The 27,970-nt window shown below is 41.9% G+C and overlaps 1 protein-coding gene across 1 annotated transcript in view; it reads left to right on the top strand.

Annotated features, from left to right (window-relative positions):
- Nucleotides 1-27,757, top strand: part of OTOG (otogelin) — a 167,681-nt gene extending 139,924 nt beyond the window's left edge. Inside the window, exons 42-52 of the mRNA XM_075065842.1 lie at nt 3,577-3,687; nt 7,389-7,490; nt 7,938-8,036; nt 8,531-8,571; nt 9,766-9,841; nt 11,432-11,610; nt 12,902-13,006; nt 13,549-13,668; nt 15,680-15,725; nt 24,734-24,813; nt 26,234-27,757. Coding sequence (XP_074921943.1) covers nt 3,577-3,687; nt 7,389-7,490; nt 7,938-8,036; nt 8,531-8,571; nt 9,766-9,841; nt 11,432-11,610; nt 12,902-13,006; nt 13,549-13,668; nt 15,680-15,725; nt 24,734-24,813; nt 26,234-26,434 — 1,160 coding nt within the window. The 3' untranslated portion in view covers nt 26,435-27,757. The remainder of the gene's footprint in view (nt 1-3,576; nt 3,688-7,388; nt 7,491-7,937; nt 8,037-8,530; nt 8,572-9,765; nt 9,842-11,431; nt 11,611-12,901; nt 13,007-13,548; nt 13,669-15,679; nt 15,726-24,733; nt 24,814-26,233) is intronic.
- Nucleotides 27,758-27,970: the final 213 nt, after the last annotated feature.

Genomic DNA, 27,970 nt, shown 5'->3' with positions numbered 1-27,970 from the left:
TCAGCACCGTGGAACGCCGCCTTGGGCTCGGGAAACAAGCACTGAGTGGTGGGATCACATCGTCATGCAAGTCTGGGATGACGATCAGTGGCTGCAGAACTTTAGGATGAGAAAAGCCACTTTCATGGACTGTGTGCTGAGCTCGCCCCAACCTGCAGCGCAAGGACACGAGACTGAGAGCTGCCCTGTCAGTGGAGAAGCGGGTGGCTATTGCAGTCTGGAAGCTGGCAACTCCAGACAGCTACCGATCGGTCGCAAACCAGTTTGGAGTGGGAAAGTCGACCGTTGGAATAGTGGTGATGCAAGTTTGCAGGGCATTAATCGCATCCTGCTAAGAAGAACCGTGACTCTGGGGAATGTGGCAGGACATTGTGGATGGCTTTGCACAAATGGGTTTCCCTAACTGTGGAGGGGCAATAGATGGGACGCATATTCCTATTCTGGCACCACCCACCTGGCATCCGAAGTACATTAATCGGAAGGGGTATTTCTCTATGTTCTCCAGGTGCTTGTGGATCACCGTGGGCGTTTCACTGACATTTACACAGGATGGCCTGGAAAGGTGCATGATGCACGCATCTTTCGGAACAGTGGCATGTTCAGGAAGCTGCAGCAGGGACTTTTTTCCCAGACAGGAAGATCACACAGTGGGGGACGTCGAAATGCCCATTGTGATCCTTGGAGACCCTGCTTACCCGTTAATGCCTTGGCTCATGAAACCGTATACAGGAAGCTTGACAGGAGCAAGGACCGGTTCCGGTTCACTACAGGCTGAGCCGGTGCAAATGACCGTGAGTGTGCTTTTGGCCTGTTTAAAGGGGAGATGGAGTTTCGGGAAGGTACCGTGGGGACGGAGCATCCCACGATTATAACCTTGTGCTGTATCCTCCGTATATTTGTTGAAGGTGGAAGGGTGAAACCTTCAGTGATGAATGGACCTCCGAGGTTAAGGGCCTGGAGGCTGAATTTGCACACAGTCAGAGAGCAGGGCTACTAGAGAGGCCCAGCACACTGCTACAAGGATTAGGGATGCCTTAAGAGAGCAATTTGAAGGCTGAAAGCCAAACAGTAAATGTTGGTGCTTCCACAGCAGTTAAGTGCATCGTGATGCAATGATTTGAAAGTGCTATTTTTCACTTGTGGCTACAGTATGTTATTACTTTTCTGTTTAATAATAAAAAACTGTTTTAAAAGACAGAAATCTTTATTAAAATACAGTACATAAATCAGGCAGGTGGGTGGGTGATGAGCAGTTAAAATCAATGAGTTTGAATATGTCCTTGAGTGTTGTGCCAATGCCTGCTGTGCTTCAGGATTTAATATGCAGCATGGGATGGGCGTTTGAGTGCATAAAGTAAGGGCCATTTATCAGGGCTATTAGGTGAACGTTATGGGTTTGGGGGCAGCTTTGCTGGAAGAAGTGGTAAGAACCAGGATGCTGAGAAGGGTGTTTGAGGAAACAATGGGGCACCAATGGGTTGAAATTGTGAGTGGAGTTGAGGAAGGCACGGTAGTGCTCCTGCCTGCATGCTAGCACTTTGACATGCATGAAGGTCTGTGTGGCGTTCCATGATGCTTAGCAGCCGATCGTGCTTCTCCTTGGTAGCCCATTTCCTTTCTCTTGGCAGCCTTTCTCCTTTTTCTTGGCAGCCCTCTTCCTTTTTTTCCTACTTTCCTTTTCCCTCCAGTCGTTGCAACTTGTTATTATCTGTGAAATACAGATTTCATAACTGCTTTCACCATCTCCTCCTACTCTCTTTGGTTTTTTCCTTAAGTTTTGTCGTTTTTCAGAAGTCTGGGCTGATGGAGCAGTATCCAGGTCACTGTTAAAAAAAAACACAGGGAGATAAAGTCTTAGTACAGATGGGTGCATTGGTTTTTAAGACTATTTTAGCATCATGTACACATGCCAGCATAGACACCTTAGAGAACGCAGCCTCCAGAGAGACATGGTGATTCCACACGCGGCTCACCTGGGAAGGGGGGGGGGGTGCTGCTTGTCTCTGCAATCCATGGGGTTTTCTGTGACTCAGGGAAAAGCAGAACGAGCAGCTACGGGGAAATTAGGAGTGAACCCATTCCACCCACATCTGCCACGCAGGTACTCCTCAGATGGCATCTTTGCACACGCGGCTCACAGGGGAAGGGGAGGGGGCGCTGCTTGTCTCTGCAATCCATGGGTTTCTGTGACTTGGAGAAGCATAGAGCAGCTACAGGGAAATAGGAGTGAAAAACAACTCCACCACATCTGCACAGCAGGTACTCCTTCAGAGGCATCTTGCACACGCGGCTCACAGGGGAAGGGAGGGGGGGCTTGCTTGTCTCTGCATCCATGGGGTTTTCTGTTGACTTGGGGAAAGTAGAGGAGCAGCGTACAGGGAATGGAGTTGACCCTCCACCCACATTGCCACAGCAGGGTACTCAGAGCCATCTTGCACACGCGGCTCATCTGGAAGGGGGAGGTTGGGGGTTGTTTCACTCTGGAAGCCATGGGTTTCTGTTGACTTGGGAAAGAAAAGAGCAGCGACAGGGAATCAATGGGCTATTCCACATCTAGGCATGCTTGCAGGCAGCCATAGGTCCCCCTGCTCCCCCAAAACATTTCCATCCTTTATACATAAAAGCTTCTTTACGAACAGGCTCCTCTGCTGCGTCCTCACTACCAAGTCCCGCGGCTGCGACTGGCTAGCTTCTTTCTGGCTGCGGAAAATTAGTTCCTGGCTGCATGACTCCTGGGAGTCTCACATCAGTAGCCTCACCCCAAACATGATGAGATCCTGCAGCTCGGCAGTGCTCCATGCTGGGCTCGTTTTGGGGCATGGAGGCATCGTCACTAGTTGATTGATTTGATTGCACTCTACGTTCTGGCTGAGCAAAGGAGATTTTAAATTCCCGGGGCATTTTAAAGGCGAGTCACCATGAGCCCAGAGCAGTGAGAGTGCGAAACGTGACCAGCAGAGGCCTGAAAGGTATGCTGGGATACCTGCTAATACCCTGGAGGCCAATTACAGCGCTGCGATGAGGTGTTCCCACCACCTGATGACAGCGCTGCGTCACCAGTGCTGGATTCGCACACCTGTAGCTGTAGCAGACCAGGTGTACAGCCAGCGCTGCAGACAGGGAGTTGCAGCGCTGGCTGAGCTTTGTAAGTGTGGACACCGTGTAAGTTGCAGCGCTGTAACCCCCTCACCAGCGCTGCAATTTGCAAGTGTAGCCAAGGCCTTAGGTAAGAAGAGACAGAAATTCCTCCTGTGCTCGGCCATTCTTTTTATTTTCTGCACGCAGTTTGCATGATGTAGTTGTCGACTTACCTTCCTCTATGGTGTATTTAGTTGAAGGGATGAAGATGAGTGGTCATGGAGAACGTTATTTACACAAGAGTCCAGAGTCTGGGATGTAGGTGCCTTTTTCGTTCATTATTTCATAAATCTAAATACATAGATATATTGTTCTGAGATTGGCTTGACCTTGGTGATGCTATAGTGCCTCCCCCCTTTGCTCTTGCAGGCAAAGGGCGGCACCATACTTTTGCCCAAAGACTGACATTTAACAAAAAATGTTTTGTGCTGGTTTTAGAATGTGATCCATCCAAGTGTGAACCAATGGAGCAGAGTCAGAACTGCCGAGAAGACCAAACTCTGATTGCTGCTCGTGTGGAAGGGACCTGCTGCATATCTTATATATGTGGTATGATATCTTCACTTAATGTAACTGTGCATGTTAGCATATAGGCAAGGATAACTGGATAATCATGTATCATTAAAGGCTACAGTGGGGCACCCAACACAGCTGTTTAAAGCCCAGATGCCATTTAAAAACTGTTTGTTGCATGTATAGGACAAGGGAAACAGAAGACACTATCCTATGTGCATTTTTTTGGGGAGCTTCAAAACAGCCCTGCATGATGTTGTAGCAGAGCTGGGGATTCCATGGAAGGGGGATTGAGGGCTGGGCCAGTGGGGTCCATGCGCAGTGTAGATCAGCAGCTCTCAAATTATGGAGGAGGCTCTCAAGGGAGGCATAAGCAGTGTGTCTTTTTTTTAGAGCTCTGGCTGCCAGCCCTGGGTGGCGGGGGTCATGCAGAAGGGCTGTGCACACCTGTGAGGCAGAGATAAAGGGGACAGCTGGAGCCTCATCACCCAGGCTCAGGCTTTCCTTCCCCCCCTCACCAAGAGGCAGCCTGGGCTCAGGCCCCTCCCACCCCAATTCTTCACCTGGAGGTGGCAGGGCTCCGGCTGTCAGCCCCAGGGTGGCAGCAGCAGTGCAGAAGTGGCAATGTGGCACTAAGTCTGCTGTGGAAAGTGACATTGATGAATATCACTTTTCACATTGCCACCCTTACTTCTGTGCTGTTGCTGGCATGGCAGTGCCTTCAGAACTGGGTTGCGGTATATGTATATTTGTATGAGAGGGAGTGGCGCATAAATGACTACAGACACAAAGAAGGGGAGCCTGATCAAATAAGTTTGAGAGCTATTGGTGTAGATCAGTAATAAAAGAACACTCTTGGCATCATGCAAGATTTCCACTTGCTGCAGTATAGATCTTTGCCATACAGCCAATAAACTGTCCTGTATGTGTCCCTTTAGTATACTCTTTGTTTTTGCACTTTTTTGATTTCAGTGGAGCACAGGGTGAATCTTCCTGACACACATGCAACCTTTAAGGCATTAAAGAAAAACTGTCAAATAGCTGGGGTTTCAGTAAAGACTTCCACCTGGGACAAACCTTAAATGCATTTGTACCAAAGGAATTTTCATTGCTGACAGCTTTCTGTGCTCACTCTGTTAGCATGGAAACTGTGTGTTGAGTGTGGAGCTTTCTCCTGCACAACCGGTTGTCCTTTTTCCTGTGTTTGATGTCATAACTCTTTCAACTAGAAATGCCTGTGATACCAAAAATTCAATACTGTGTTTTTGCTGCAAGTTCAAGTAAGAAGATACAACAAGTGTCAGGGATAAAGCCTTTTGCTGGGAATCAAAGGCCTGGTCTACACTATGCGTTTAAATCGATTTAATGGCCGTTAAATCGATTTAACGCTGTACCCATCCACAGTACAACGCCCTTTACATCGATATAAAGGGCTCTTTAAATCGATTTCTGTACTCCACCCCGACGAGAGGAGTAGCGCTAAATTCGATATTAACAATTCGGATTACGGTTAGTGTGGACGGAAATTGACGTTATTGGCCTCCGGGCGGTATCCCAGAGTGCAACACTGACCGCTCTGGACAGCAATCTGAACTGTCGGATTTGCAGCGGGCAGGTAAACAGGAAAGCCCCGCGAACTTAGAATTACATTCCTGCTTGCCAGATGGAGCTGATCAGCACGGGGTGCTGGCGATGGCAGTCTCAATCCAAAAAGAGCTCCAGCATGGACCGTACAGGAGATACTAGATCTGATGTCGCGTATGGGGAGACAAATCTGTTGTTCAGACTCCGTTACAGACACGAAATGCCAAAGCATTTGAAAAAATCTCCAGTTACACAGCGCTGCATGACAGCGTAACGGGAAGCCAGAGACTCAAATGGGATGCTCATGGAGGGAGGAGGGGTACTAGGACTCCAGCTATCCCACATCCAAGCATCTCTGAAAGTATTGCATTCTTGGCTGAGCTCCCAATGTCTGTTAGTTTCAACAACAGTGTCTGGCGTGGTTAGGAACAGCTCCTCAGTTTCTTTCCCCCCCACCACGTGAAAGAAAAGGGAAAGAAATCATTCCTTGATACTTTCGATGTCACCCTTATGTGTTACTGAATGCTGCTGGTAGGACGCGATGCTCAGCAGTGAGAGCAGTTCCGCTTCTCTCCCCCTCCCCAGGTGGTAGACGTACAAATAATGACTGATATCCGTCGTTTGCCATCAGCCCGTGAGTGCTCCTGGCGCCCTGAGGTGAGGCTGGCTGGAGGCGCGTGTGGTAAAAATGGGAATGACTCCCAAGTTACTCCAGTTAGATGGGTCCAAACGATTGGAACCGTCTTAATCATAGCAACTGGGGGCTGAACTTCATCAGCCCCCTCCTTTCCTTGTAAAGAAAAGATTCTGTACTGCCCCTGACTGTTATGCCCCGGGAGGCTTGCCTCCAAGTCTCTATTTCTTGTTCCTGGCATTCTTTATAAGTCATGGACCAAGTGCGGGCGAGGGGGACACTGCCAGCGGTAGCCAGGAAGTTGGGGAGAGGGAAGCACGGGTGCGGTTGTGAGGGGCACCCCTGTGAATACTGACACGGAGCAGCTGTGCTTCTGATTACACTGTTCTCTAATACACTTGCCTCTATTCTAGCAGGGATGACTCTATTTTTTATAAACCATAGGAGGAAATTGACTCAGTGCCCAAGTGAGTAATCCCAATTTTGCTTTCAAAAATTTTCGCCAGGCACCATGGATAGCAGCAGCAGTACAGAGAGGGAGAGATAAACCCCAGTCATCTCATTGCCAGTTTACTCCGGAGTAGACGGTACAGATACGGACCCGTAACCTCTTGTATCATTGCAAAAGCAAGTGAATGCTGCTGTTTGTAGCCGCTGGAGTATCGCCTCTCGCTCACGGCATCCAGTACAATACGTGCCGGAAAAAAAAAAGCTGAGGGTTCCGATTAGGTTGCGTTGCCTCTTATGGCGTTCTGCCAGGGCAATCAGGAAAACGGCGTCACGAAGGATCTGTCAGCTGATGTTTTCCGGAGGAAGGATGACTGTACATTTACCAGAACCCCCCGCCGACAATTAGATTCACCCTGAATTCCAAGGGGCGGGAGCACTGCGGAATGGTATAGTACGGAAGTTTTGTTACCCACAATGCAACACTTGAAGAAATCGACGTTAGCCTCGGGAGCATGGGACGCACAATGCCGAATTACTGTGCCTAGTGTGGCCACATGAAATCGAATTTATAATATCAGTTTTATAAAACCAATTTTAGCAAATTCGATTTTATCCCGTAGTGTAGACGTGGCCAAAGATACAGTACACCCTCACTATAAAGCCTTTAACAATTATGAACCTTGGTCTATTGTGAACCTGGTCCCTGGATCCCACCTGCAGCCCCACCATTTCAGCAGGGAGCTCAGAGCTTCTCTGGCCCTGGGGCTGCGGCAGGGGGCAGAGAGCTGTCTGCTCGGGCTGTGGCCCCAGGGCTGGAGGAATTCTTAACTCCTGATGCAGGGCTTGATGTATCAGTCCAGCAGTGCTCTTTCAGTATGGCTTGGATTCCCAGGGGTTCATTATGGTGAGAGTGTACTGTATTTATGTTCAGGCAGACTGAGGGTGCTGTAAGACAGCTGAGTGACTCACAGGCAAAATATAGTTACAATTAGCAAGATCTTGTGTGCTATGTCTCAATAACATTTTCAGTTCCCTTCCTTTCTTATATTTAAATCTTTATCTTCTTCAGCATGTGGGGTTTGCTCTGATCAGATACCGAAATGCCAGGAAGGAGAAGTGCTTACCGTGGATGGCAACACTACAGATAGATGTTGCCCTGCATACCAGTGTGGTAAGTTGACTTGATTTTTTTTTTTTTTTTTGTGATTCTTAAATGAAAATAGTAGAGTCACTGCACTGAATTTACTAGTAATAAATGTTCAGTGCTATAAATGGTGGAATGGATATCTCTCTCTTATTGGGCATATAATTCTGTCCTCTCCAGTGCTGAACCTATGCTCTTATAATGTTTAAAATATCATGTTCATAAAGCAACATCTCATGCATGACACAGATGTATAGTATTGGTCATTCCTGGCACTGAATAGTGGAGATTAACTGAGATCAACACAGAGCATTGTAAAACAATTTTAAATGCAACTCTTCACACCCTACCCGGCTGGAGCTTTTCATGAGTGAGCAATTCATTGCCTGTGCTTTGTGTTTCTGTTCATTAAAAAAAAATAAAAAATAAAAAATTTAGAACCACGTGTTGAAGGTATTTTTTTCTTTCTTTTAGTTTGTGAAACTTATCGTTGCCATGAATTCCAGTGTGCACTAGGGATGTCTTTGGTGGAAGTTTGGAGCCCAGAAAAGTGTTGTCCGTATCGTACATGTGGTAAAATGATCTGTTTTCATTTTAACTGTGTTAGATCCTGTTGAGCTGGTAAGATCTTTGTGGCCTTTTAGCCTGAAGGCTACAAAATAATCAAAGTTAGTCAGCTGTTAACCTGCCCAGGGTGCAGGCTGTTTGGCTACCTCTCCCATGGAGAGGTGCTGGTGTGCAGATGAAATAGGGAGTAGCCAGCTCAAAGCAAGAAATCTCTTAATCTACCAGATTTTTTCTTTTTTAAGAGAGATCGTAAAATAAATAGTTCTAATAGCTACAGGGCAAAGTGGTCTATGGGATCCATTTATTTGGGATTGGGGGTCAGGCTGGAACAGAAGTCAGGTGCAATTTGTCTCCACAGTATTGGGCTCAGCAGGAGATGTTTCAAAAGCCAGCAGGGCTTCTGTAGTGACTACTCGGTGCTGTTTGACACTTTTTTGTTTTAATGCAAATGCCAAGATACTTTTCTGAATGACAGTTTCTGTTTTTCTGTTTTATTTTAGAGTGTGCATGTGATACAATCGCTAAACCTCAGTGCAAACTGGTATGGAATCCATCTTGTTAAAATGAATTATTTTAGAATTTTCTTAGCAAAAATATTTAAAGTGTCAGTAAATTATGATGAACTTCTTTATCTTTCTTCTCTTTTTACATTGCTTTAGTGGATAGATTAGATTAGATAATTATGGCATAATATAGCTATAATGTTAGTCATGAACATTTCAGTTGTTATTAGAAACATGATTTAAAATCTAAGAAAAAAATATCATGCAGACTAAAATGACTAGCAGGTATCAATTTGCTTTTCTCTTTTAGGATCAAATCCCACCCTGAAAAATACAGGCACGGGAACTGCATGCACACATCAGAGGGCAGGATTTAGCATTTATTCTGTCAGAAATTAAACACATTATCATTAATTGAATACTATCCTGTCATGATGAATATGTCAGCGTTTTTTAAACATCAGGCTCTGAGTCAGTAAAACACTTAGTCATGTTTCAATGGGACTGCTTATGTGCATTCTTCTCACGCGCTTAAGGTTGGGCACATGCTTAATTACTTTGTGGGATGAATACATTTTGAATTCACTGTGATTATTTTATCCAGAAAAATGCACTATCCTTGGAATAGTCAAATTACATTTGTTATTGATATCTTAATGAACAAATAGTATTTTTCTCTCCATGAAATATTATAATCTAACTATTTAAAAAAAGCTAAAAATAAAGCTGTTATTAATATGTTTTTAGAGGTTTGTTTGGAGTGGGAGGGGGAAGGAAGGGATGAATTTGATTAATCTTGGTGCATATGAAAGAAAATTGGTCAATGTAAAATGTAGGATCATATTCTCTGCTTGTATAATTCCATTCACATCAGTGGAGTTATCTCAGCAAATGACGTGGCCCATACAGTAGGCAGACTTCCATTAATGGGTGTGCCACTGGATTTCAGTCTTGACCTGCCATGGCCTTTCCACTTCAGTTTCAAACTCTTCTTATACTGTAATCATTCTCACTTTGGAGGCATAAACACAAATGTCCAGTAAGTCACAGCTACTAAACTAATTTTCACTTGTGGGTGACCAAAGTCAGATTCCAGTCAAGGCTTCAGAGGTAAAAAATTAGTGTATTAACTATGCTACTTAGCCCTGAAATGAAAGTTTAAAGGAGAAAAATCAAACAGGCAAACACTTGTTTGTGACATCACAATATCTTTTCTTCTTTTGTCTGGATAGGGAGAGAAACTGCAGATAGATGAACAGTTTCAAAACAGCACAGAAAATGTTTGTGGCTGTACTAAGTACAAGTGTGGTAAGTCGGAGAAGAGTTTGTGTCAAAGACATATCCCTTACAGTGCTAAGGGTGGATCACCTGCTGTGGACCATGCATTCAGTTCTGGCACCGAGGGGCAAGAATTCATTGAAATACCTACACATAGGGTTGTGGGATGGAGCAGAGAAAAAGGAGGGTACATGTTAGGCTCTGTCACTAACTGCATAGTTGTGTACTGCCTCCCTCTGCATACCTGGAAATAATTCCCACTGCAGGAGAGCAGGGCAGGGCAACTGGGGACATGAGTTGGAGGCAGTGCTGAGATGCTGATGAACAGCTAATTCAAACAGCATGCTTCTCTTTACAGGGCTCAGTCCTGCAGTATCGAGCACTAGCCCCAGCCCAGCAAAGTATGTAAAGGATATGCTTAACTTCTAGCTCTTGAGTAGTTCCATTGATCCATTATGAGACTGCGGCACAGGTGCTGCAAGTTAAGTATGTGCTCAAGTGCTTTGCAGGATGGAAGTCACAGTGCTCAATGCTGTGCAGAATCATATCTCAGAAAGTACAGACTTGTGCTGTGCTGTGGAGCAGGAATTCACACAAGGTACTCAGTAAGCCACTATTAACGGTTGGAGGTGTGTGCCTATCTCGATGGAGTCAGTGGCACCTGCTGCAAAGACTTTGTTATTTCTGGTCTAGGGGCTTGTCTACACAAACATTTAGTTCTTGGCAAGCTGGGGTGTGATTTTTATCCTGAGCTAGCCTGCCATGCTCTACTGCCTGCATTCACCCTGCTGACACGCATTAACTGTTCGTTAATTCGCTTTGATCCAGTCCTGTTTCAAAGAGAAACAAGGCAGATGCAAAGCACAACACTGCACGTGAAATGCAATCTGTTAGGTCTCCACTTTCAGTTCCTGCGGATCTCCAGACTGCAGTATGTGTGAAGTTCTTTGGGTATGGCCTCAAACTCTTATGTTGTACCCTGATAAGACTGTATGTCAGAAATTCTTCTCCAATATATAAATGTCAATGTATTTCCCTTTACCCAGATGTACACAGCCAGAGGAATGTATACAGGGCTTAATTTGGAATGAAAGAGGTGCCGGGCTCAAGCAATTAGGTGCTGGGGCTCAAGCAATTTTTTTTGCTTTCATAACTGATGCAGCAACCCAGAAGTGTTGGGGCTATGAACTGCCAAGCCTAGAGGTGTTGGGGCTCGGTCCTGGCAATCCCCGACACAAATTAAGCACTGATTATATGGCCTTTTGCCTACAGTCATTTTAAAGCTCCTAATAATGGAATATTCTATCCACTGCTACATATCTAGCATCATTATGGTAGGAACAATTTTGGGGCTGTAGTGAATGCAATTAAACATTCTTATTAAAGCCCCATAGGGCTAGGTCCTCAGCTGGTGTAAACTGGTGTTGCTGTATTGAAGTCAATGGAACCATGCCAATTTCCTCCAGTTGAGGATCTGACCCCATTTAAAAAAAATATATTAAACACTACATTAGCTTTTGTCTTCCTAGTCACTCTGTAATAAACATTACATTTTGCTTAGCTGTTGTAAAGCCAAGTGATTTGTGTGAGTGTGTTGTATATTTTTATATACTGTTGCAGTGAGAGACAAGGTGTGTCTGAGTAACGAGAGAGGAGTACTGCGTCCTGGACAGACAATTGTGGAACACACACCTGGTGGCATTTGCTATACTGCTTATTGCACAAACATGATTGATCCCTCCACCAAATACTATCGGATAAATATCTCCTGGACAAACTGTGTCATCAAGTGTGAAGCTGTAAGAAATTCAGAATTCTGGACATGCGTATTGTGTTTAATAATCTTGATTAAACTATGACTTTCATTGATTATATTCATAGGAACTGGGTGCTGAGATTAACCAACTATGAGCTCCTTCCTTAATGATCTATTGTAGCTCTTCTGATTAAAATTGTGTACTGTTAATAATAATGTAAACTTAAGGTCAAGCTCTGGCCCCCATTAATACAGCAAACTTTAATGCTTCTGTATGCTGGCTGGCCTAGACCTATGCAGTGCTTTCCTGTGCAAATTATTTTGCAAAAGTATCTGCATGAGTTGGGGGTATAGGAGGCTGTGTCTGGCTGGATCATAGAACATGCATGGTAAACTAAACAGACTTAACTTTTGAACCCTAGACTTCATCCCAGAATAACCCCTGTTCAGTTCTACTCATGGAGGACACGTGGATCAGCCACTCGATGAGTTGGGATTAGCCTTTGCCACAAAATTCAAATCCACATTTGGAGCTGAACTTCCTCAGGGCTGCTTACATAGGGTTTTTACATTGACCCATTATAGAAGTAGGACCTAGCTTGAAAGTCCCGAAGATGATCTGAGCGTCCAGAGAATGCGAGGGGGCTCAGAACTGGGGCCCATCTCTGGTTTCAGAAGAGCCAGTACTGGTGTGTAACACTAAGATATCATGATGAGAGAGATAAATTCCTAGAGAAGAAATAGAACACTTCTACCCCTCTTTCCCCTCTAGCCTCAGTTTCTTTGGTGCGCAAATACCAACTAGAAATTGTCTCTAGCTGAATATTTGTAAAAATGAAGAAAAAATGTACTAGAAATCCTGTAAAAATGAACTATATAACCCCCAACCCCTACACAACCAAAGTGTCATCTTGTCTCTATACAAAATACTGTGAATTAATCCACAGCAAAAGTCTTTTTCTCTGTCTTTAGTGTATGAATTTTCCTGAATACATATTGATTACAATGTATAATACATCAGAATTCAAAAGCACATTGATTGCTGGATAAGCAGTCATGTGCACTATTTAAAAATTGCAAAGGGCTCAGTTCATCTCTCAGAGTCAGTCTCTTCGCATTGATGGCAGTGAAAGCTGGATCAAGCTCAGTAACATCATATAAAAAGTGAGTGTATAAGCTGTAGAGTGAAATGTAAAATAATAATTCTAAAAACTTCACACCAGCCTGAAAAATCTAACCCATGACACTAACATGGTATCAATATATTAAAAACAATTATAATATCTATTCTCTGTCTTGTTATCTAGCAGGACTAACATGTTTGATTTTTGCAGAATCAAGTATATGAGCCTCCAAAAGATTTAACAACCTGCTGTGGTCACTGTAAGAATGTATCTTGTCTCCACACTTTCAGCAATGGGACAGTCTCCAATTTTAAGGTAAGTTTTTTGTGTAAAAAAAAAATAATTATCTTTGAAAATACTGAGAAGTGACCAAAAATTAACAACAATAATAATTGAACTGATGCCTCTTTAAAAAAAAAAAAAAAAAAAAAAGTAAAACCAAACTGAAAAATAGGCTCTCTTGCCATATCACTGAAATAGATTACATCTTGATTATGCTTTTTAGTGATCCTCACTATAATTTTATGCTTTAAAAGTTCCATCCAAAAATTAACAACAATAATAATTGAACTGATGCCTCTTTAAAAAAAAAAAAAAAAAAAAGTAAAACCAAACTGAAAAATAGGCTCTCTTGCCATATCACTGAAATAGATTACATCTTGATTATGCTTTTTAGTGATCCTCACTATAATTTTATGCTTTAAAAGTTCCATCTAAATTGTATTTTGCAGGAGGTATCTTTGTGTTAATTCAGATAGAGCTGTGTTTAATTGCATTGTTTTCAGAAATAAAAATAACAACTTTTGACATCTGGTCCCAAGTTCTGATGATGGTAATATTTTACAATTTTTAAACAGCCCGGTATTACTTGGATTTCAAACTGTGTCAAGTATGACTGCACAACCACAGCAGTAGGACCAGTTTTAATTACATCTTCCATCAGCTGCCCGCCCTTTAATGAAACTCAGTGTGTGAAGGTCAGTGTTTTTTAGACCGTTTTTTTGTTGTTATGGTTTATATTTGCATTTGAAGTTTTATTTTTGACAGTTCTAAAGTCTTCCAATCATCTCAAGAAGGGGGAAAATTATAGTGTCTGCTTAGATCTTTAAAAGCAAAATGTTGACTGCTCTAAGTACTCTAACTATACAAAACTTTGGCCTACGCATTCGCTGGGTTACTAAGCTTCCTGGGCTACAAAACTGTCAAGGACACTCTGTATTCTAAGAGGATACATCCCCCTTTTAAGCAGGTTTGTAATGCCAAGTTTAGCCTAACACAGCTGTCCAAACCTGCAAGCACTTCTGGGTTTGATCATTATCACAGCTGGATCGTGGATTACTAGACCTAGTAGTCAGACTATAGCAGGGGAGGGCAAACTTTTTGGCCTGAGGGCCACATTGGGATTCCAAAATTGTATGGAGGGCTGATTAGGGGAGGCTGTGCCTCCCCAAACATCCAGGTATGGCTCAGCCCCGGCCTTAGATCTGACCCCCCCCCCGTTTCTTGCCCCCTTATGCCCCCCTGGGACCCCTGCCCCATCCAACCCTCCCTGTCTCCTGACCGCACCTAGATCCCCTGACTACCCCCCGCTGCCCCATACAACCTCTCCTTTCATTCCTGAGTGCCCCTCTGGAACCCTGCCTCATCCACCCCTCCCTGACCACACCTAGACCCCCCACCCCTGACTGTCCCCCTCCATCCCATCCAACCCCTCCTCTCATTCCTGACAGTCCCCCCAGTCCCTGCCCCCATTCAAACCTTCTGTTCCCCGCACTCTGACCGTCCTGCCCCCTATCCACACCCCCACCCCCTGAGCACCACCCCGAACTCCCCTTCCCCCTTACCGTGCTGCCTGGAGTATCGGAGGCTGGTGGCAGTGCAGCTGCACCAGGACAGGCAGCCGTGCCGCCTGGCTGGAGCCAGCCACGCCACCGTGCAGCACAGAGCATTGAGTCAGGCTGCGTTCTCTGCAGCTGTGCTGCCTCAGTAGCTCGCAGCCCTGCTGCCTAGAGCATTGCACTGGTGGCACAGTGAGCTGAGGCTGTTGGGAAGGGGGAAAAGTGGGGGAGGGGCTGGGGGCTAGCCTCCTGGGCCAGGCGCTCAGGGGCTGGGCAGGAGGGTCCCGCGGGCCGGATGTGGCAGTCTGAAAGGAATTATGCTTCTTTAATATCCCTTCCTAGATGACAGGAATGGAGTGGTCCATCAGAAAACTGAGGCCTAGTTAGGTAGAAGATATTTTCCATTCTAGCTCCTAAAATGGCAGATGTGGAAGAACAAAAAGTAAAGTTAGCAAAAGTAAAGTTAGTAGAAAAGTCTTCTCCTTTTTTCATCTTTTGGAGCTTTTGAGAAAGCAAGAAAGTTTCAGTACTTTTTTGGTGATCACCATGTGAGAGACCTGATGAAACAAAGTTGAAGAGATCACTTTGGCTTGGAGGAGTGAAATGGGACACTGTAACTGACCCAGTACCACGGTGAAATTATTTGAGAATGCTTTGACATGGACTGTAATTATTCTGTCTACTTTACTCCAGTTGGTGCTCCATCTTACAATGTCAAAGTCAGTGAGCCATGGCTAGAATGGGCATTTTTGCTGAGCAGAGATTTCTTTTTTATGAGAATTAACTCAAGATCAGTTTTTGTTACCATAACTGTGGTCTGGAAAGAATCAACATTTACTTTCAAGAATCACATGGTAGAATCTGAGATCCCACAGTTGTTTCTGTTCTAAGTTCTGTTCAGGTACCACTGTGGTAACTGTTGGTGGATGATGATGATTAATGACAGCTACTGAATATTCACATGTGTTAATAGACTCAAGTTAAATTATTTAAGGCCAATTTCTTCCCTGATCCAAACCACTGAAGTTAATGAGGTTGCATGGAATTGTAGATCAGAATAGAATAAGGGAAGTCACCTCTAATAGCACTGGTATGTAGGTGTTACGATTAAGAAATTATTCTAATGTTTTTGTTTTTCTTTTTTCTTTAGATTGGAGGTTACGCTGTGCCCTTTCTAGAGGGATGCTGCAAAACATGTGAGTGACTAATGAGACTTCAGGAATCAGAAAAGTCCATTTAGCCTGTGATTATAATAGGAGCAACAGTGGCTTGCTGGTGCATGAGGGCTTGATTCTGACCTCATTGACACTGAAGCAGGATGGCCTTTACTAATACTTGTCAGAAGTATATTGACAGGAGCTAATGGAGTTAGACTAGAATAAAACTGGTGTGAGATCAGACCCAGGGTCCTTTTTATGGTCTAATATAATACTTCCAAAATCCAGTGAGACAAACTCTCCATTAAAGTTTCAGAATTTTTGCCATTGACTCTTATGAGGTCAGTATTTGGCCTGATGGCTTTGACGTGCACCTGTCCTCTCCAAATTAACCTGCAAATGAGTGTTTAATTCTACTTTAATCCTTCAAGATTAGTGTTTTATCTCTTCAGGTATTCTTGTCGTAAGTCACAACAATTTAATACAATTATTTGTATTTCCTTTAAATTTCCTTTTAAATCCTATCTTCATACCAGTAAAAATTTATATGAATATAAATTTGAATATGAGTATAAATAAATAGATGTTTACAGCAAACATTATTTAAACTCATATGCAATTGACTGAAGTAAAATGGAGTTTGAGGAGTCAAATGTGTGCAGATTACCTTTATGAGAGGCTGCATGTTCTGGAAGACTGACCAACAGGTTAGGAGATAGCAAGTCCTAAACTCTACCCCCAGCTCGCCTAGTGACGTGCTGTGAGGAATTGGCAAGTCACTTTGGGCCAGGTTCTGTCACCTTACAGATGCTGTGAAGTGCCTTACTCATCTAGTGGCTCCACAGAAAGGAATGGAACTACTTGTGGAATCAGGTTTTGTACTACTCAATATGACCCAGGTTGGCAGAATATGGCCTTTGCCTTTTCTATCTCTGGTTTTTCAACTGTAAAATGGGGATGCTCTCCTTACAGTTGTGTTGAGGCTCACAGGAGCAAGCAAACTTAAGTTCATTAATGGCTATTAGCCAGGATGGATAAGGAATGGTGTCCCTAGCCTCTGTTTGTCAGAGGGTGGAGATGGCTGGCTGGAGAGAGATCACTTGATCATTACCTGTTAGGTTCACTCCCTCTGGGGCACCTGGCATTGGCCACTGTTGGTAGACAGGGTAGTGGGCTAGATGGACCTTTGGTCTGACCTAGTACGGCCATTCTTGAGAGGCTCAGCTCAGCTAGCTAATATTTGTGCAGCACCTTGCACATGTAAAGTGTTATAGAAGTGAAAGAGATGTTTCATATCTTAGAAGTCACTGCTACTGGTTTTAATCTTTATTCTGAAGAACCACTTCTTTTCTTTCTGCTTTAGTAAAGTTTCCCAGTTGCCTAGGAGGTATAATAAAATCATGAAACTTATGGCAGTGACTTCTAAGATATAGAGAATCTCTTTCACTTCTATAGTACTTTACATGTGCAAGGTGCTGCACAAACATTAGCTATCACATGTAATTGGTTTAAAGGGACATAAATATTATAATAAGCAATAATTTCCCCCTCAAAATACAGTGCTGATTTATATTATTTAGGGTATTTTAATATTCTACTATATAAACATAAATATTTGGTCTCTTTTCCTCTATCCTTATTTTGCTTTTTTTTTAAACTAGAAACTAATTTTCTTTTTTTTTTTCCTGAGGAGGAAAATTGTTGATTAAGAGGAGAAGGAGAGAAATCTGGTGGCTATTTATACTTTACAGGATATTGGTTAAATACAATTAATTCTAGCCTTGAGTTGAGGCAATAAAGAATGGCTTTTCCATTATTCCATGTAACAATACAATAGGCTAATTATGCTCACATGATCTCATAGATCAATGTATTATCTGAGAGTCCTCAAGTCTTCTTTCTTAAATGCAGAATTGTACATTATAATATAGCAATACCACACATTTATTGCGAAGCATCTCATTCCATACCAGAATTTGTTGGGAAACATTTTAAAATGTAACGAAACTTGTAAATTCTCAAATTTTTGCAGTTGTTGAATTTTAACTAAACAGAGTAATTAGCCAAGTTGGTCAGGATACTGAAGTTAGCATTATGAAGAATACCATAGGATCTTTACAGGGTACATGAGGTAATATGTTTCATTAGAACCAATTTCTGTTGGCCAGAGAGACAAACTTTTGAGCCACACAGAGCTCTTTCTTAGATCTGGGAAAGAGTTGGTGCCCACTAGAGCACACTCCCCTCCAGATCCTGGAATGGAAGGCAGGATTCCTGAGGCTCATTAGAAATTTCATCATGTGGCATCATATTTGACACACCTGGGTCATCAGCAGGTTTGGAACCTTTAGATCCACCCCACAGATCTCTGCCTTTGAGCTAGTGGACTAACTGATACAGTAGATTGTCATCTTCCATGTGGACCATCACTAGAGGGGGATGAGATGCTTTGCCAGTGGGTTTCAGAGATATTTGCTGATAGTAAAACAATGATAAGCCTCAGATATCCTGGGTTCCATTCCAGGATTGGAGGTGTGCTCTAGTGGGCACAGACTCTTCTGACTATTCCTCCAAGCTTGATCGCTTCTACCCTATCCCATCCAACCTGTCACAGTCTTGTCTTTTTCCCCACACTAGGCTGCCCCTCCCAGTCCCATTCTCCTCACCTTGGCAGTCCCTCTCTCGACTTCCCATGATTGTTCCAGTCTCAGTCTCCTTGCCCAGCAAGTCCTGGTCTCATCCATCTGGACTTCCCATTCAGTCTCTGATCTTCAGTCCCGGTCTCCTTGCCCAGCCATTTCTAATTTCCAGCTCCTAGTCCCCGTATCTTTGCCTAGTCAATACTAGTCTCCACTCTACCCCTTTCCTGACTCCTCATCTGATCTGTCTGTCTCTCTCTCTCCCATCCTGACCGCTAGCAGATGTTGCCCATATTTTCCATCACCACTGACTCTCAGTTAGGGTGACCAGATGTCCTGATTTTATAGGGACAGTCCCGATATTTGGGGCTTCTTTTTATATGGGTTTCTACTGCTCCCCAACCTCAGTCCCTATTTTTCACACTTGCTCTCTGGTCACCCTTCTCTCAGTCCTAGTATCCATCCTTGACTCCTCATTCAAGCTCAGTGTCCATTCCCCCAGCTCTTTGTCCTAGTCTCTTTGCCCAGGCAGATCCAGTTCTCCCCTCACACTTTGTCTCCTTGTCAGATCTATCTCCACTCCCACTCTCAGCTCCTTCCTCACACTCCACTAGTTCTCAGTTCCAGTCACCCTCCCTGGCTACTCATCTGATCTCATTCACCACCCCCGCCCCCACACACACTGGTTCCCAGTTTCCCTGCCCGTAGTCCCTCCCCAACTCCTTGTCCCAGTTTCCTGGCCCAGACAGATCCAGTCCCTCCACCCTTGATCTCAGTTCCATTCTACCATCCTAAGCCCAGTCTTCACTGCAGGCTCCAAATGCAGTCATGGTCTCCCTTGCTATTCCAATTCTCAGTCCCACTTCCCCTCCCCCATCCCTGCTGTCGTCCAGTCTCAGTTTCCACCCCCATCCCCAACAGGATCCTTGTCCCAATCCACTTCCCCTGCCTCCTCCTGCAGGTTTGGTTCTTGTCCCTGCTGCATTCAAATCAGGCAGCTTTTTCCTCTACACTGCCTGGGCCCAGCAGGGAGGCCATTGAGAGCACAGGAGAGCGAGTCTCCCTGCCCTCAGATTTGGTGGCTGGACCCAGATAAATAAAATAGGCTCTCTCCATTAATTTATTTATCTCCTAGAACTGGAAGGGACCTTAGAAAGGGAGTTCAGCCCCCTGCCTTCACTAGCAGGACCAAGTATTGATTTTGCCCCAGATTCCTAAGTGGCCCCCTCCAAGGATTGAACTCACAACCTTGGGTCTAAGCAGGCCCATGCTCAAACCACTGAACTATCACTCCCCCCTGTGGAAGAGGAGAGAGGATTTTGGGGTCCTTTGTCGTGGTGGGCTCTGTCTTTGCATGCCAGAAATCTGTTTCAGACACTTGTCTCTGGTTCTGAAATACATTTTTCCCATAACTGTGGACTCCATTCAATTGTCCCAGCTGCCATTGCCTCCCCTGACATTATACCTCAGGGCACTGACTACCATTTAAGTCAGCTAGTGGACAGACAATCTCTCCAAGAGCCTTAAAAAAAGCCGTGTACTTTCTTGTCAGCTGGTAAAATAATTTGATGATATACTTCCAGAAGGGCCAAAATTAGAACCTTTTTGTGGATGTAGACAAAACAGGACCATTTCTTTTGGGCGTCATTTTCCAAAACAAAATCCAACCAGCAAATTAGAGCCAGAACTTTTGAAATTTGCATTTGCAATGTGTAATACCTATTCATATTTTTCAATGGATAAACATAAATTCAGAATTCATATTCCTAATTATTCCTAATACAACTGATTGCATATCTGTATAACCTTGTAGATCCAGCATTTATTGTATGAATCATATGGCCCAGACTGAATATAAAAAAACCTGTAGCAATAAGATTTTCATGATAAATAGTAACTGCATAAGACATTTTATGAATAGGATCACTAGCATCTTGTCTTCGTTTGAAATACCTTATCCTCATGAATCACTATGCTTTTTCTCTAATTTTTGCAGTAAAACTGCAGTTTAAAACATTGCCCTGTAATGAAATCTACAGGAATTTCACAAAAACATTGAGAACTTTCAAAAAGAACTCTTGTGGGAAATTATGTTCCTTCCGTCTCTTGGCCCTAAGTCTAACAGTAACTTTGAAGGCCAGATTCACCACTCGCTTACCTCCCCCCCACCTTAGCCTTAGATTCAAAGTTACAGCAAACAGAGGTAAAAATCCTTCCAGCAAAAAGACACATTTACAAGTTAAGAAAACAAACATAAGACTAATCCGCCTTGCCTGGCTATTACTTACAATTTTGAAACCTGAAAGACTGATTCAGAAAGATTGGGAAAACCTGGGTGTACGTCTGGTCTCTCTTAGCCCCAAGAGCGAACAACACAAAAAGCACAAACAAAGACTTTCCTCCACCAAGATTTGAAAGTATCTTGTCCCCTTTTTGGTCCTCTGGTCAGGTGTCAGCCAGGTTTACTAAGCTTCTTAACCCTTTACAGGTAAAAGAGACATTAACCCTTCATCATCTGTTTGACACAAGTATCTAAACAATATTGTTTGAATTCCTTCTATTCTTGCTATTGTTTTCTAGATATTTTATATTTAATAACTACTTCATCATAACGCAATGAAATTTTAAGTCGATTTCCTTTTTTTTAAGTTCCCTTTTCAAACATGGGTGTGTCTGACCATAAAATGTTGACTAGTGATAGAGGGACCCTTTTTTGTTTTATGTGTAACATGTTCAAAATGTAATATTCTTACCAGGTTCCGGAATGTTATTGTTGTTCCCATTTCCCGTTAGCCCAGTCACACCTACAGCTAGCGCTAACTGTAACTCAGGTACATTTTCTTGGAAATCAGTAGGAACAAGTCAACCAGCACCATTGTTGATTTCCAACAATGTACTCCCTGATAGGAGCATCAGGCCTCATGTCATCAAATCATGTTTGAAAGCTGCATTGTAGTATTAACTTTCTCATTGTTCAGAACAGCTCAGATATTTTTTTTTTCTTTTCATGTTGCACTGTATGGGCAGTGCATTGTTGTTAGCCAACAATGTACTGTTGGTAGTAAGCATTTGCATAGTATTTAGTTTGCTGCATGTGTATTTGCTACATTTAGAAAGTTGGCTAATTGCTTTATGTTTATAGTGTCGTAGAACGTAGAGACTAATTGCTTTGCTCATTAAAGCTTACTGTTCAAATAACTTTAAAATATTATGAGGCATTCAGTGGCATATGTACAAGAAGCAGTTCATATTTTCTAATCTATTGAAATCAGGACAGTATGCTGGAAATATATATCAAAATAATTGGGGACAGACAATAACAATCACAAGTATCTGCCTTATAACACATGGTATGAATGCTAACTTTCACTACATTAATCATGTGAAAATATAAGTACACTTTGCTACGTAGCAAGTGATATTAACTGTAACTATATAAACAATATGTGCTGCAACATCACTGCAGGCCAGATTCTGCATTCATTTGCACTAATGTCAGTCTGGAAAAACTCCATTTATTTCTGTGTCATTCATCCTTATTGACACCCAGGTAAATGAGAACAGAATTTGACTGTCAGTAATGTTACAGCACATATTATTGTGTATATAGTTACACGGTACCCATGTCTCTATTGGAGGCACTCATATAACGTATTTGAACCAAACAAAATGTACAGAAGAATCTCATTACAGTACATATAGTTACCTACAATGTCATATGCTATCTATATGAAAGTTGTTCTAAGGCAAACTATTCATGTCAGTCAGTAAGTGTTACTAAGAATCATCAACACACACATGCAAATACTCTGCATTCTGCACTTGTTTCTGAGAAGTGACACACTTGCAGTGCAGCCAAGATTAACTCAGAGCTATAATCGTACCTGAAGAATTCCCTACCCCAGGCATCATCTACAGTGTGGTGAGAGAAGCAAAGAGCAGGAATACAACTGACCATTTTCACATATGGTTCAGTTGGCCAGGGACCACTTCCTTGGAGACAAAAGGAACAATGGTGAGTTGTTTCTATTAAAAAATGTTATTTTATCTTTTCTCTTTTTGACATGCCTAGTGGGCTTATTGCTTGCCTATTCAATGTGCTTTTATCCTATCCAAGATATAATTCATTGATACTTTTGCCATAGTCAGTAGCTAACTATTTTCTATTGGAAAAGTAAGGGGAGGAAATAATCCTCTTAGAAAAAAATCCACGTTCTAAAAATCTCTGCTGTACTTGGAGTCAGTTGTTTGTTTGTCAAAACTTACATTTGTTTTTCTTAGAGAAGCAGCATTTCCTAGTGGTTAGAGCAAGGAACTGAGCATTGGGGCTCATGGGCTAATCTAGTCTTTACCATGATTTAATATGTGACTTTGGGCAAACCAATTTGTCTTGGTTTCCCTGGGGATATTAATATCCACCTTTTGTATAGAGTTTTGAGTTTCTTGGATGAAAGGCACTACCAATGTATAGGTGGGAAGTATTGTGAGGGCCTAAGAGCTAGATCCACAAAGACGACTTAGGCTCAGACTTACAAAATTTAACTTTAGGTGTTGTGACACCTACTGGAATCTGTAGGCCTGAGTTAGCCACCCAGGCTCCCTAAATAATACATGGAGAGAGATCAGTGCCTAAGAATGCAGTCCACAAAAGCCAACACTCCAAGTGGAGGGCTGCCTAAGTTAGTTCACAGGAAATGCCAAGGAGTGGGGCAGGGCCGAAGCCCTGCCTCTCAAATGGAGTTACACACCTAATTGGGGACTGCAGGGAGGCAACTCTTTCTGCTCAAGATTCTCAGCCATGAACCCTCTCCTGGTTCATGGAATTAAGGGGTTAAGCATCTTCTCTTCCCTCCTCCCCCCCCAAAACAAAAAAAAAACAGTATTCCTCCCCCTTGATTTGAACCTTTAGTCAAAGCTAGAGCACTCAGCCAGGATTTGGAACACTGGGGTTCAGATCCCACCACTCCCTATTGTGGGGTAGGGATTTGAATCCATGTCTCCTGCCTCTCCAGCAAATGCCTTTAATACTGGGCTTTTGGATATTCTGAGGTGGCGCTGTCTCAGGCTCTCTTGTTGAAACTATTCAATAACAGAATAGTTTAACAGGGAATTGAGCTTGGGTCTCCTGCATTCAAGGTGAGTGCCCTCACCACTGGGCTAATAATTATAAAAGGTGCACCAACCGCCTCCTCCTCTGTCTGTTGTGTTTTGTGTAGGGCCTGATCCCTGAGACTGTCCCCTGGATTAGGCCTGGGGAACGCCTTATTTGAGACTCTCTCCAGGGTTTAGGAATGAGATAGGTGTCAGGATTTAGGTGGCTGTACATATGCTCGTTGGCAGATTTTTAGGTGCCTAGGGGACTTTTCAATGGAAACTTAAATACAATGGGAATTAGGTGTCTACAGAATTATGTGACTGCTGGGCTGGGGTTCTGAGGATCTACATTTTGGACTTAGGCACCTAAAGTGGCAGTTAGGTGCCAAAATCCATTCATGGATCTAGACCTCAGCATTCTACAGTATGATGCAGTAGGGGATCTGCAGTAGAACTGCAGTCATTCAACTAATAGAATGGACTTTCTCTTTTAGATCCCCTTTGTGATGTGGGTTCTTCAGCAGGAAGAAGATTATTTCCTTTGCAATCAGACACAATTCTTTCACTCCTGCAACCACTGAACTTTCTGCATGATCTCTCTTCAAATATTCAGTATTTCCTCCTTTAATTATGTTTAACCCTTTGTTCATTTTATATTTAAACAGATATTTTAGAATGTGTTTTATCTCTGTTTTGTATCTTTTTTTCTTGAAAAATAAAAAAAATACAGGTAGTACAAATAAAAATTGGAATTAAGTATTTTCTCTTTTTATTAGGGATTGTTTCTCTGTCTTTTTACACCCAAACCTGCCTTACATAGTTGGCAAATCCATGTGTTCTAAGGTGTATAGTACAAAAAATTGATTAAATACAATCATTTGATAGTGTTATGGCAGGAAATGTATGTATTATCAATAGTCTTCTCCCAGGAATGGTTACTTCATTTTGCCTTCAGAAAACATTGTATTATAGGTAACACATTTTCAGAATGACAGAGGCTACAATACTGCGTAAGTGGCTTATGGATTTTGTCCTTAAAAATTTATATATCTGGAATAAATACATTAGAAATATAATTGAATACGTAAGAGACAGTGGACACTGTCACTGATATGTGGAATAATTACACATTTGAAAAGTGAGGATTTAAATACAAATTGCCTCTTTGTCAAAAAAGTTTTGGTATATGCTGCGATGTATTATTTATTATCTTCTTATGTATCCCTTTAGCCTATAACACATAGAGGAACATTGCTATTTCTGAAATGTTCAGAATTGTGAGCTGATGTTTTTCAATCAATGCATACTTTGCAGGTAAGGAAGATGGGAAATTTTGTAAAAAGGTGACTGTTAGGATGACTATCCGCAAGAATGACTGCAGAAGTAACACACCAGTAAGTAACTATCATCATTTGTTTCCGGGGAAGGGGGGAAAATAAGGAAAGGTGGAAATGAGAAAAGGTGTGGTGGGAGTTTAACTCTGCTGTTGTATGCATTCTATTTCTGACTTGGCCTCTGGCCAGAAATTGACATGTACCACAGATGGATCTGTAGTGGCTCACATGCAGTGGTCATCATTTTAAAAAGTCAACATTTACTAATAGTTACAATGCTGTAGTATCTCAAATATCAGTTATACCGTACATTTATAATTGGAAATACAGATCCAGACCTTCAAAGCAAGGAGCACTTGTCTACCACTGAAGTCAATGGGAATTGAGGGTGTTTAGCACTTTATTGGGGATACCCGTGCCTTACAGGATTTGTCCCTGGAAAGAACTGTCTTTTTAATAGTGATGACAGTAAACAGTGTATTTAGCCTGTACATGCCACAGGATAGAGGTCATGTGTCCTTAAATTCTTCAAAAGCATCATGCTCACCCATTGCACTCATTGTAGGAAGAATGAGGCCATAATCTTGGTGCTGGTGTTTTACTACGTAGACTATAATGACACTTACTAAGACAAAGTTAAACTGAATGTTTTGTTCCAAGAGTAAAGGAACATGGGAAGTATAGTTCCAAAATGGCCATTGGGGTGGAACTGTTCATTGCTGCTCCCCTGAGAGACCAGCAGTGCCTTACTGAGCAGCATGGCAGTGAGGTGAGTGTCAGGGATGGGAAGTGGGCAGGAAATCAGATCCAGAAAGGCAGGGCATGTGGAAAGCAAGCACTAATCTGAGGGTATGGAGAGACAACTGAGACTTTCAACATGGCCACAGGACTTCCCACTCCTGAGTTAATGGTTGAACAGTTGGAGGAGCCCAGCCGTAAGGTTAAGAAGTGTTCTGGATGGAAGGGATAGCCCATGGACATAAAGGTGCTACCAGCTGAAGTTACTGTAAGCAACTGTTACCGTGTTATTGGAGTAAAGTTCTTCAGTTTTCCTAGGGAATGTTTCTGTACCCGAACATTCCTCCTTGGTAAAGCAAAGAAACTCCTCATTATGTATTACAGCCAGCCAGTGACACTGAATATTGTGTATTAGCCAAAGTAACATTATGAATTCTTTACAATTAAATCTCAGAAAACCTTTTGTTTTGAGTATGTTGCATAGTGGCTAAATCTTAGTCTCACTGAAATCAGTGAAAAAATTCCATTTGACAGGCCCTCAAAATGTGGGCCTAGCTGAGTCATTTTTTTATTCACATGGGCTGAGATTTTGAAAGAGGCATAAGGTAGTTTGCTGCCCAGCTTACACTGAATTTCAGGGAGATTTGGGTGTCTAACTCCTTTAAGGCCTCTTTTGAAAAATCTCAAACTCAAGTTTTTTAATCATTTAAATGCAATGATCACTTAAAATGTTCATTAACAGGTAAACATTGTTTCATGTGATGGAAAATGCCCTTCTGCTAGCATTTATAACTACAACATCAACACATATGCAAGATTCTGCAAATGCTGCAGGGAACTTGGGTTACAAAGACGAACTGTGCAATTGTACTGCAGTGGCAACTCAACATGGGTCAACTATTCAATCCAAGAACCTACCGACTGTTCTTGCCAATGGTCTTGAAACAACATTTCATAAAAAAGCAGCCAGTGAGTCCAACTATGAAAGATATACAATTATTCTCAGTATGATAAAGATATTTTTTATATCTTGTTCTTAGAAAATACAGTTATCCATCCACTGAATAGTATCATTGTTTAATATTAAAAAAACACAGCTATTTTGAACTCTTCTAAATTTTGAAAGAAAGGATTTGCATCACCCATTTCAAGTTATCTTAATGTTCACTTCACAAGAGTTCTCGTGATATGTGCCAACATAAAAAGGAAAGGGATTTCCTTTGAAAGAGACAATCGGAGGAATAATGCTTTATATTTTATTTCTGGAGGTTTGATCCGTTCTTTGAAAGCCACCCAGTGGTATTTTACATACTTGATACATAAGATGATCTGGCAGTGGTCTAAGACCTTGAATGTGTTACAATAGTGAAAACACACTTGATGCATATGAAAGAAAATTACATGGAAAATAATAGAAGAATATCCAGTTAGAATCAAATTGATATTGCAAAATAAGGCACTCATGAGGAATTAAATTATAGACATTTTTACCAGAGAAACATTTTCAATACTGATAATTGTATATAATATTCCCTGGTAATAAGTTTGATTTTTCCAATGTATTTTACATCATAGTGTAAAACCATTATGTCAAATGTGTAATGTGTAGGAAATATAGATTTTTTTTCTTTTAGGTTATCCAGATTAGATATTGGTAATAGATTTATCCAACATATAAACTGTATGATGTAAACTGAAAACATACAAGTTTGTCAAGTGAAAAACACATTTCCCATTATAGTTATATAGATGCACTTTATCTAAACAAACCCTTGCCTTCTAAAGTGTACCACATGTTAAATATGACTTGGACTGTTTGTTTAGGAGAATGAACTTTACTTTGAACCTTAACTTTTTAAAGAACATGTTAAATTATTTTCATAAAGACAAAAGAAAATCAAAATTCTATTTGGTCTCATGTATATTTTAATAAAAAGAAATAGTTAAATCAATAAAAATTGTAACCTCCTATGTCCAATGAATGTTTTATGTCGCAAAATGTTCAAATTGTAAAGTACAGTGTTCACAAACAAAGTTACTTTTTAAACTTGCAACAACTGACCATATTATGAAACCAAATATTTTGTTAACTAACCCTCACCACAACCATGCCATATGAATGCAGCAAAATTCCAATTACTTTAATTTTAAGGAGTAGAGTTATATGAGCATCTAAGATTTTAAACTTAGGAACCTAAAAAATAGAAGTGTATTGTTGCATAATACGTTGTAAAAAGCTGGGGTGTTTTTTTTCAGTTAATCCAAAGAAGAATGTTTTGTTAAAATCAATCACATGAACATTTTTCTATTAACATTTTTATATACTGTACATGTCATTCCTATAACATCTAATAAACAACAGGAAGGCTTATTTTGTTACAGTTTATTTTCTTATTAATATTAACAACTGCTTACCTTTATGTCATATTTACTAACATTTTGTTTCAAAAGTATTCACTATTTATTCATTTGTTTTTTA

This window comes from Chelonoidis abingdonii, chromosome 4 (genome assembly GCF_003597395.2).
Source record: "Chelonoidis abingdonii isolate Lonesome George chromosome 4, CheloAbing_2.0, whole genome shotgun sequence".
NCBI classification, from domain to species: domain Eukaryota; kingdom Metazoa; phylum Chordata; order Testudines; family Testudinidae; genus Chelonoidis; species Chelonoidis abingdonii.
The sequence above is the reverse complement of the archived record's forward strand: the minus strand, read 5'-3'. Positions and strand labels throughout refer to the sequence as shown.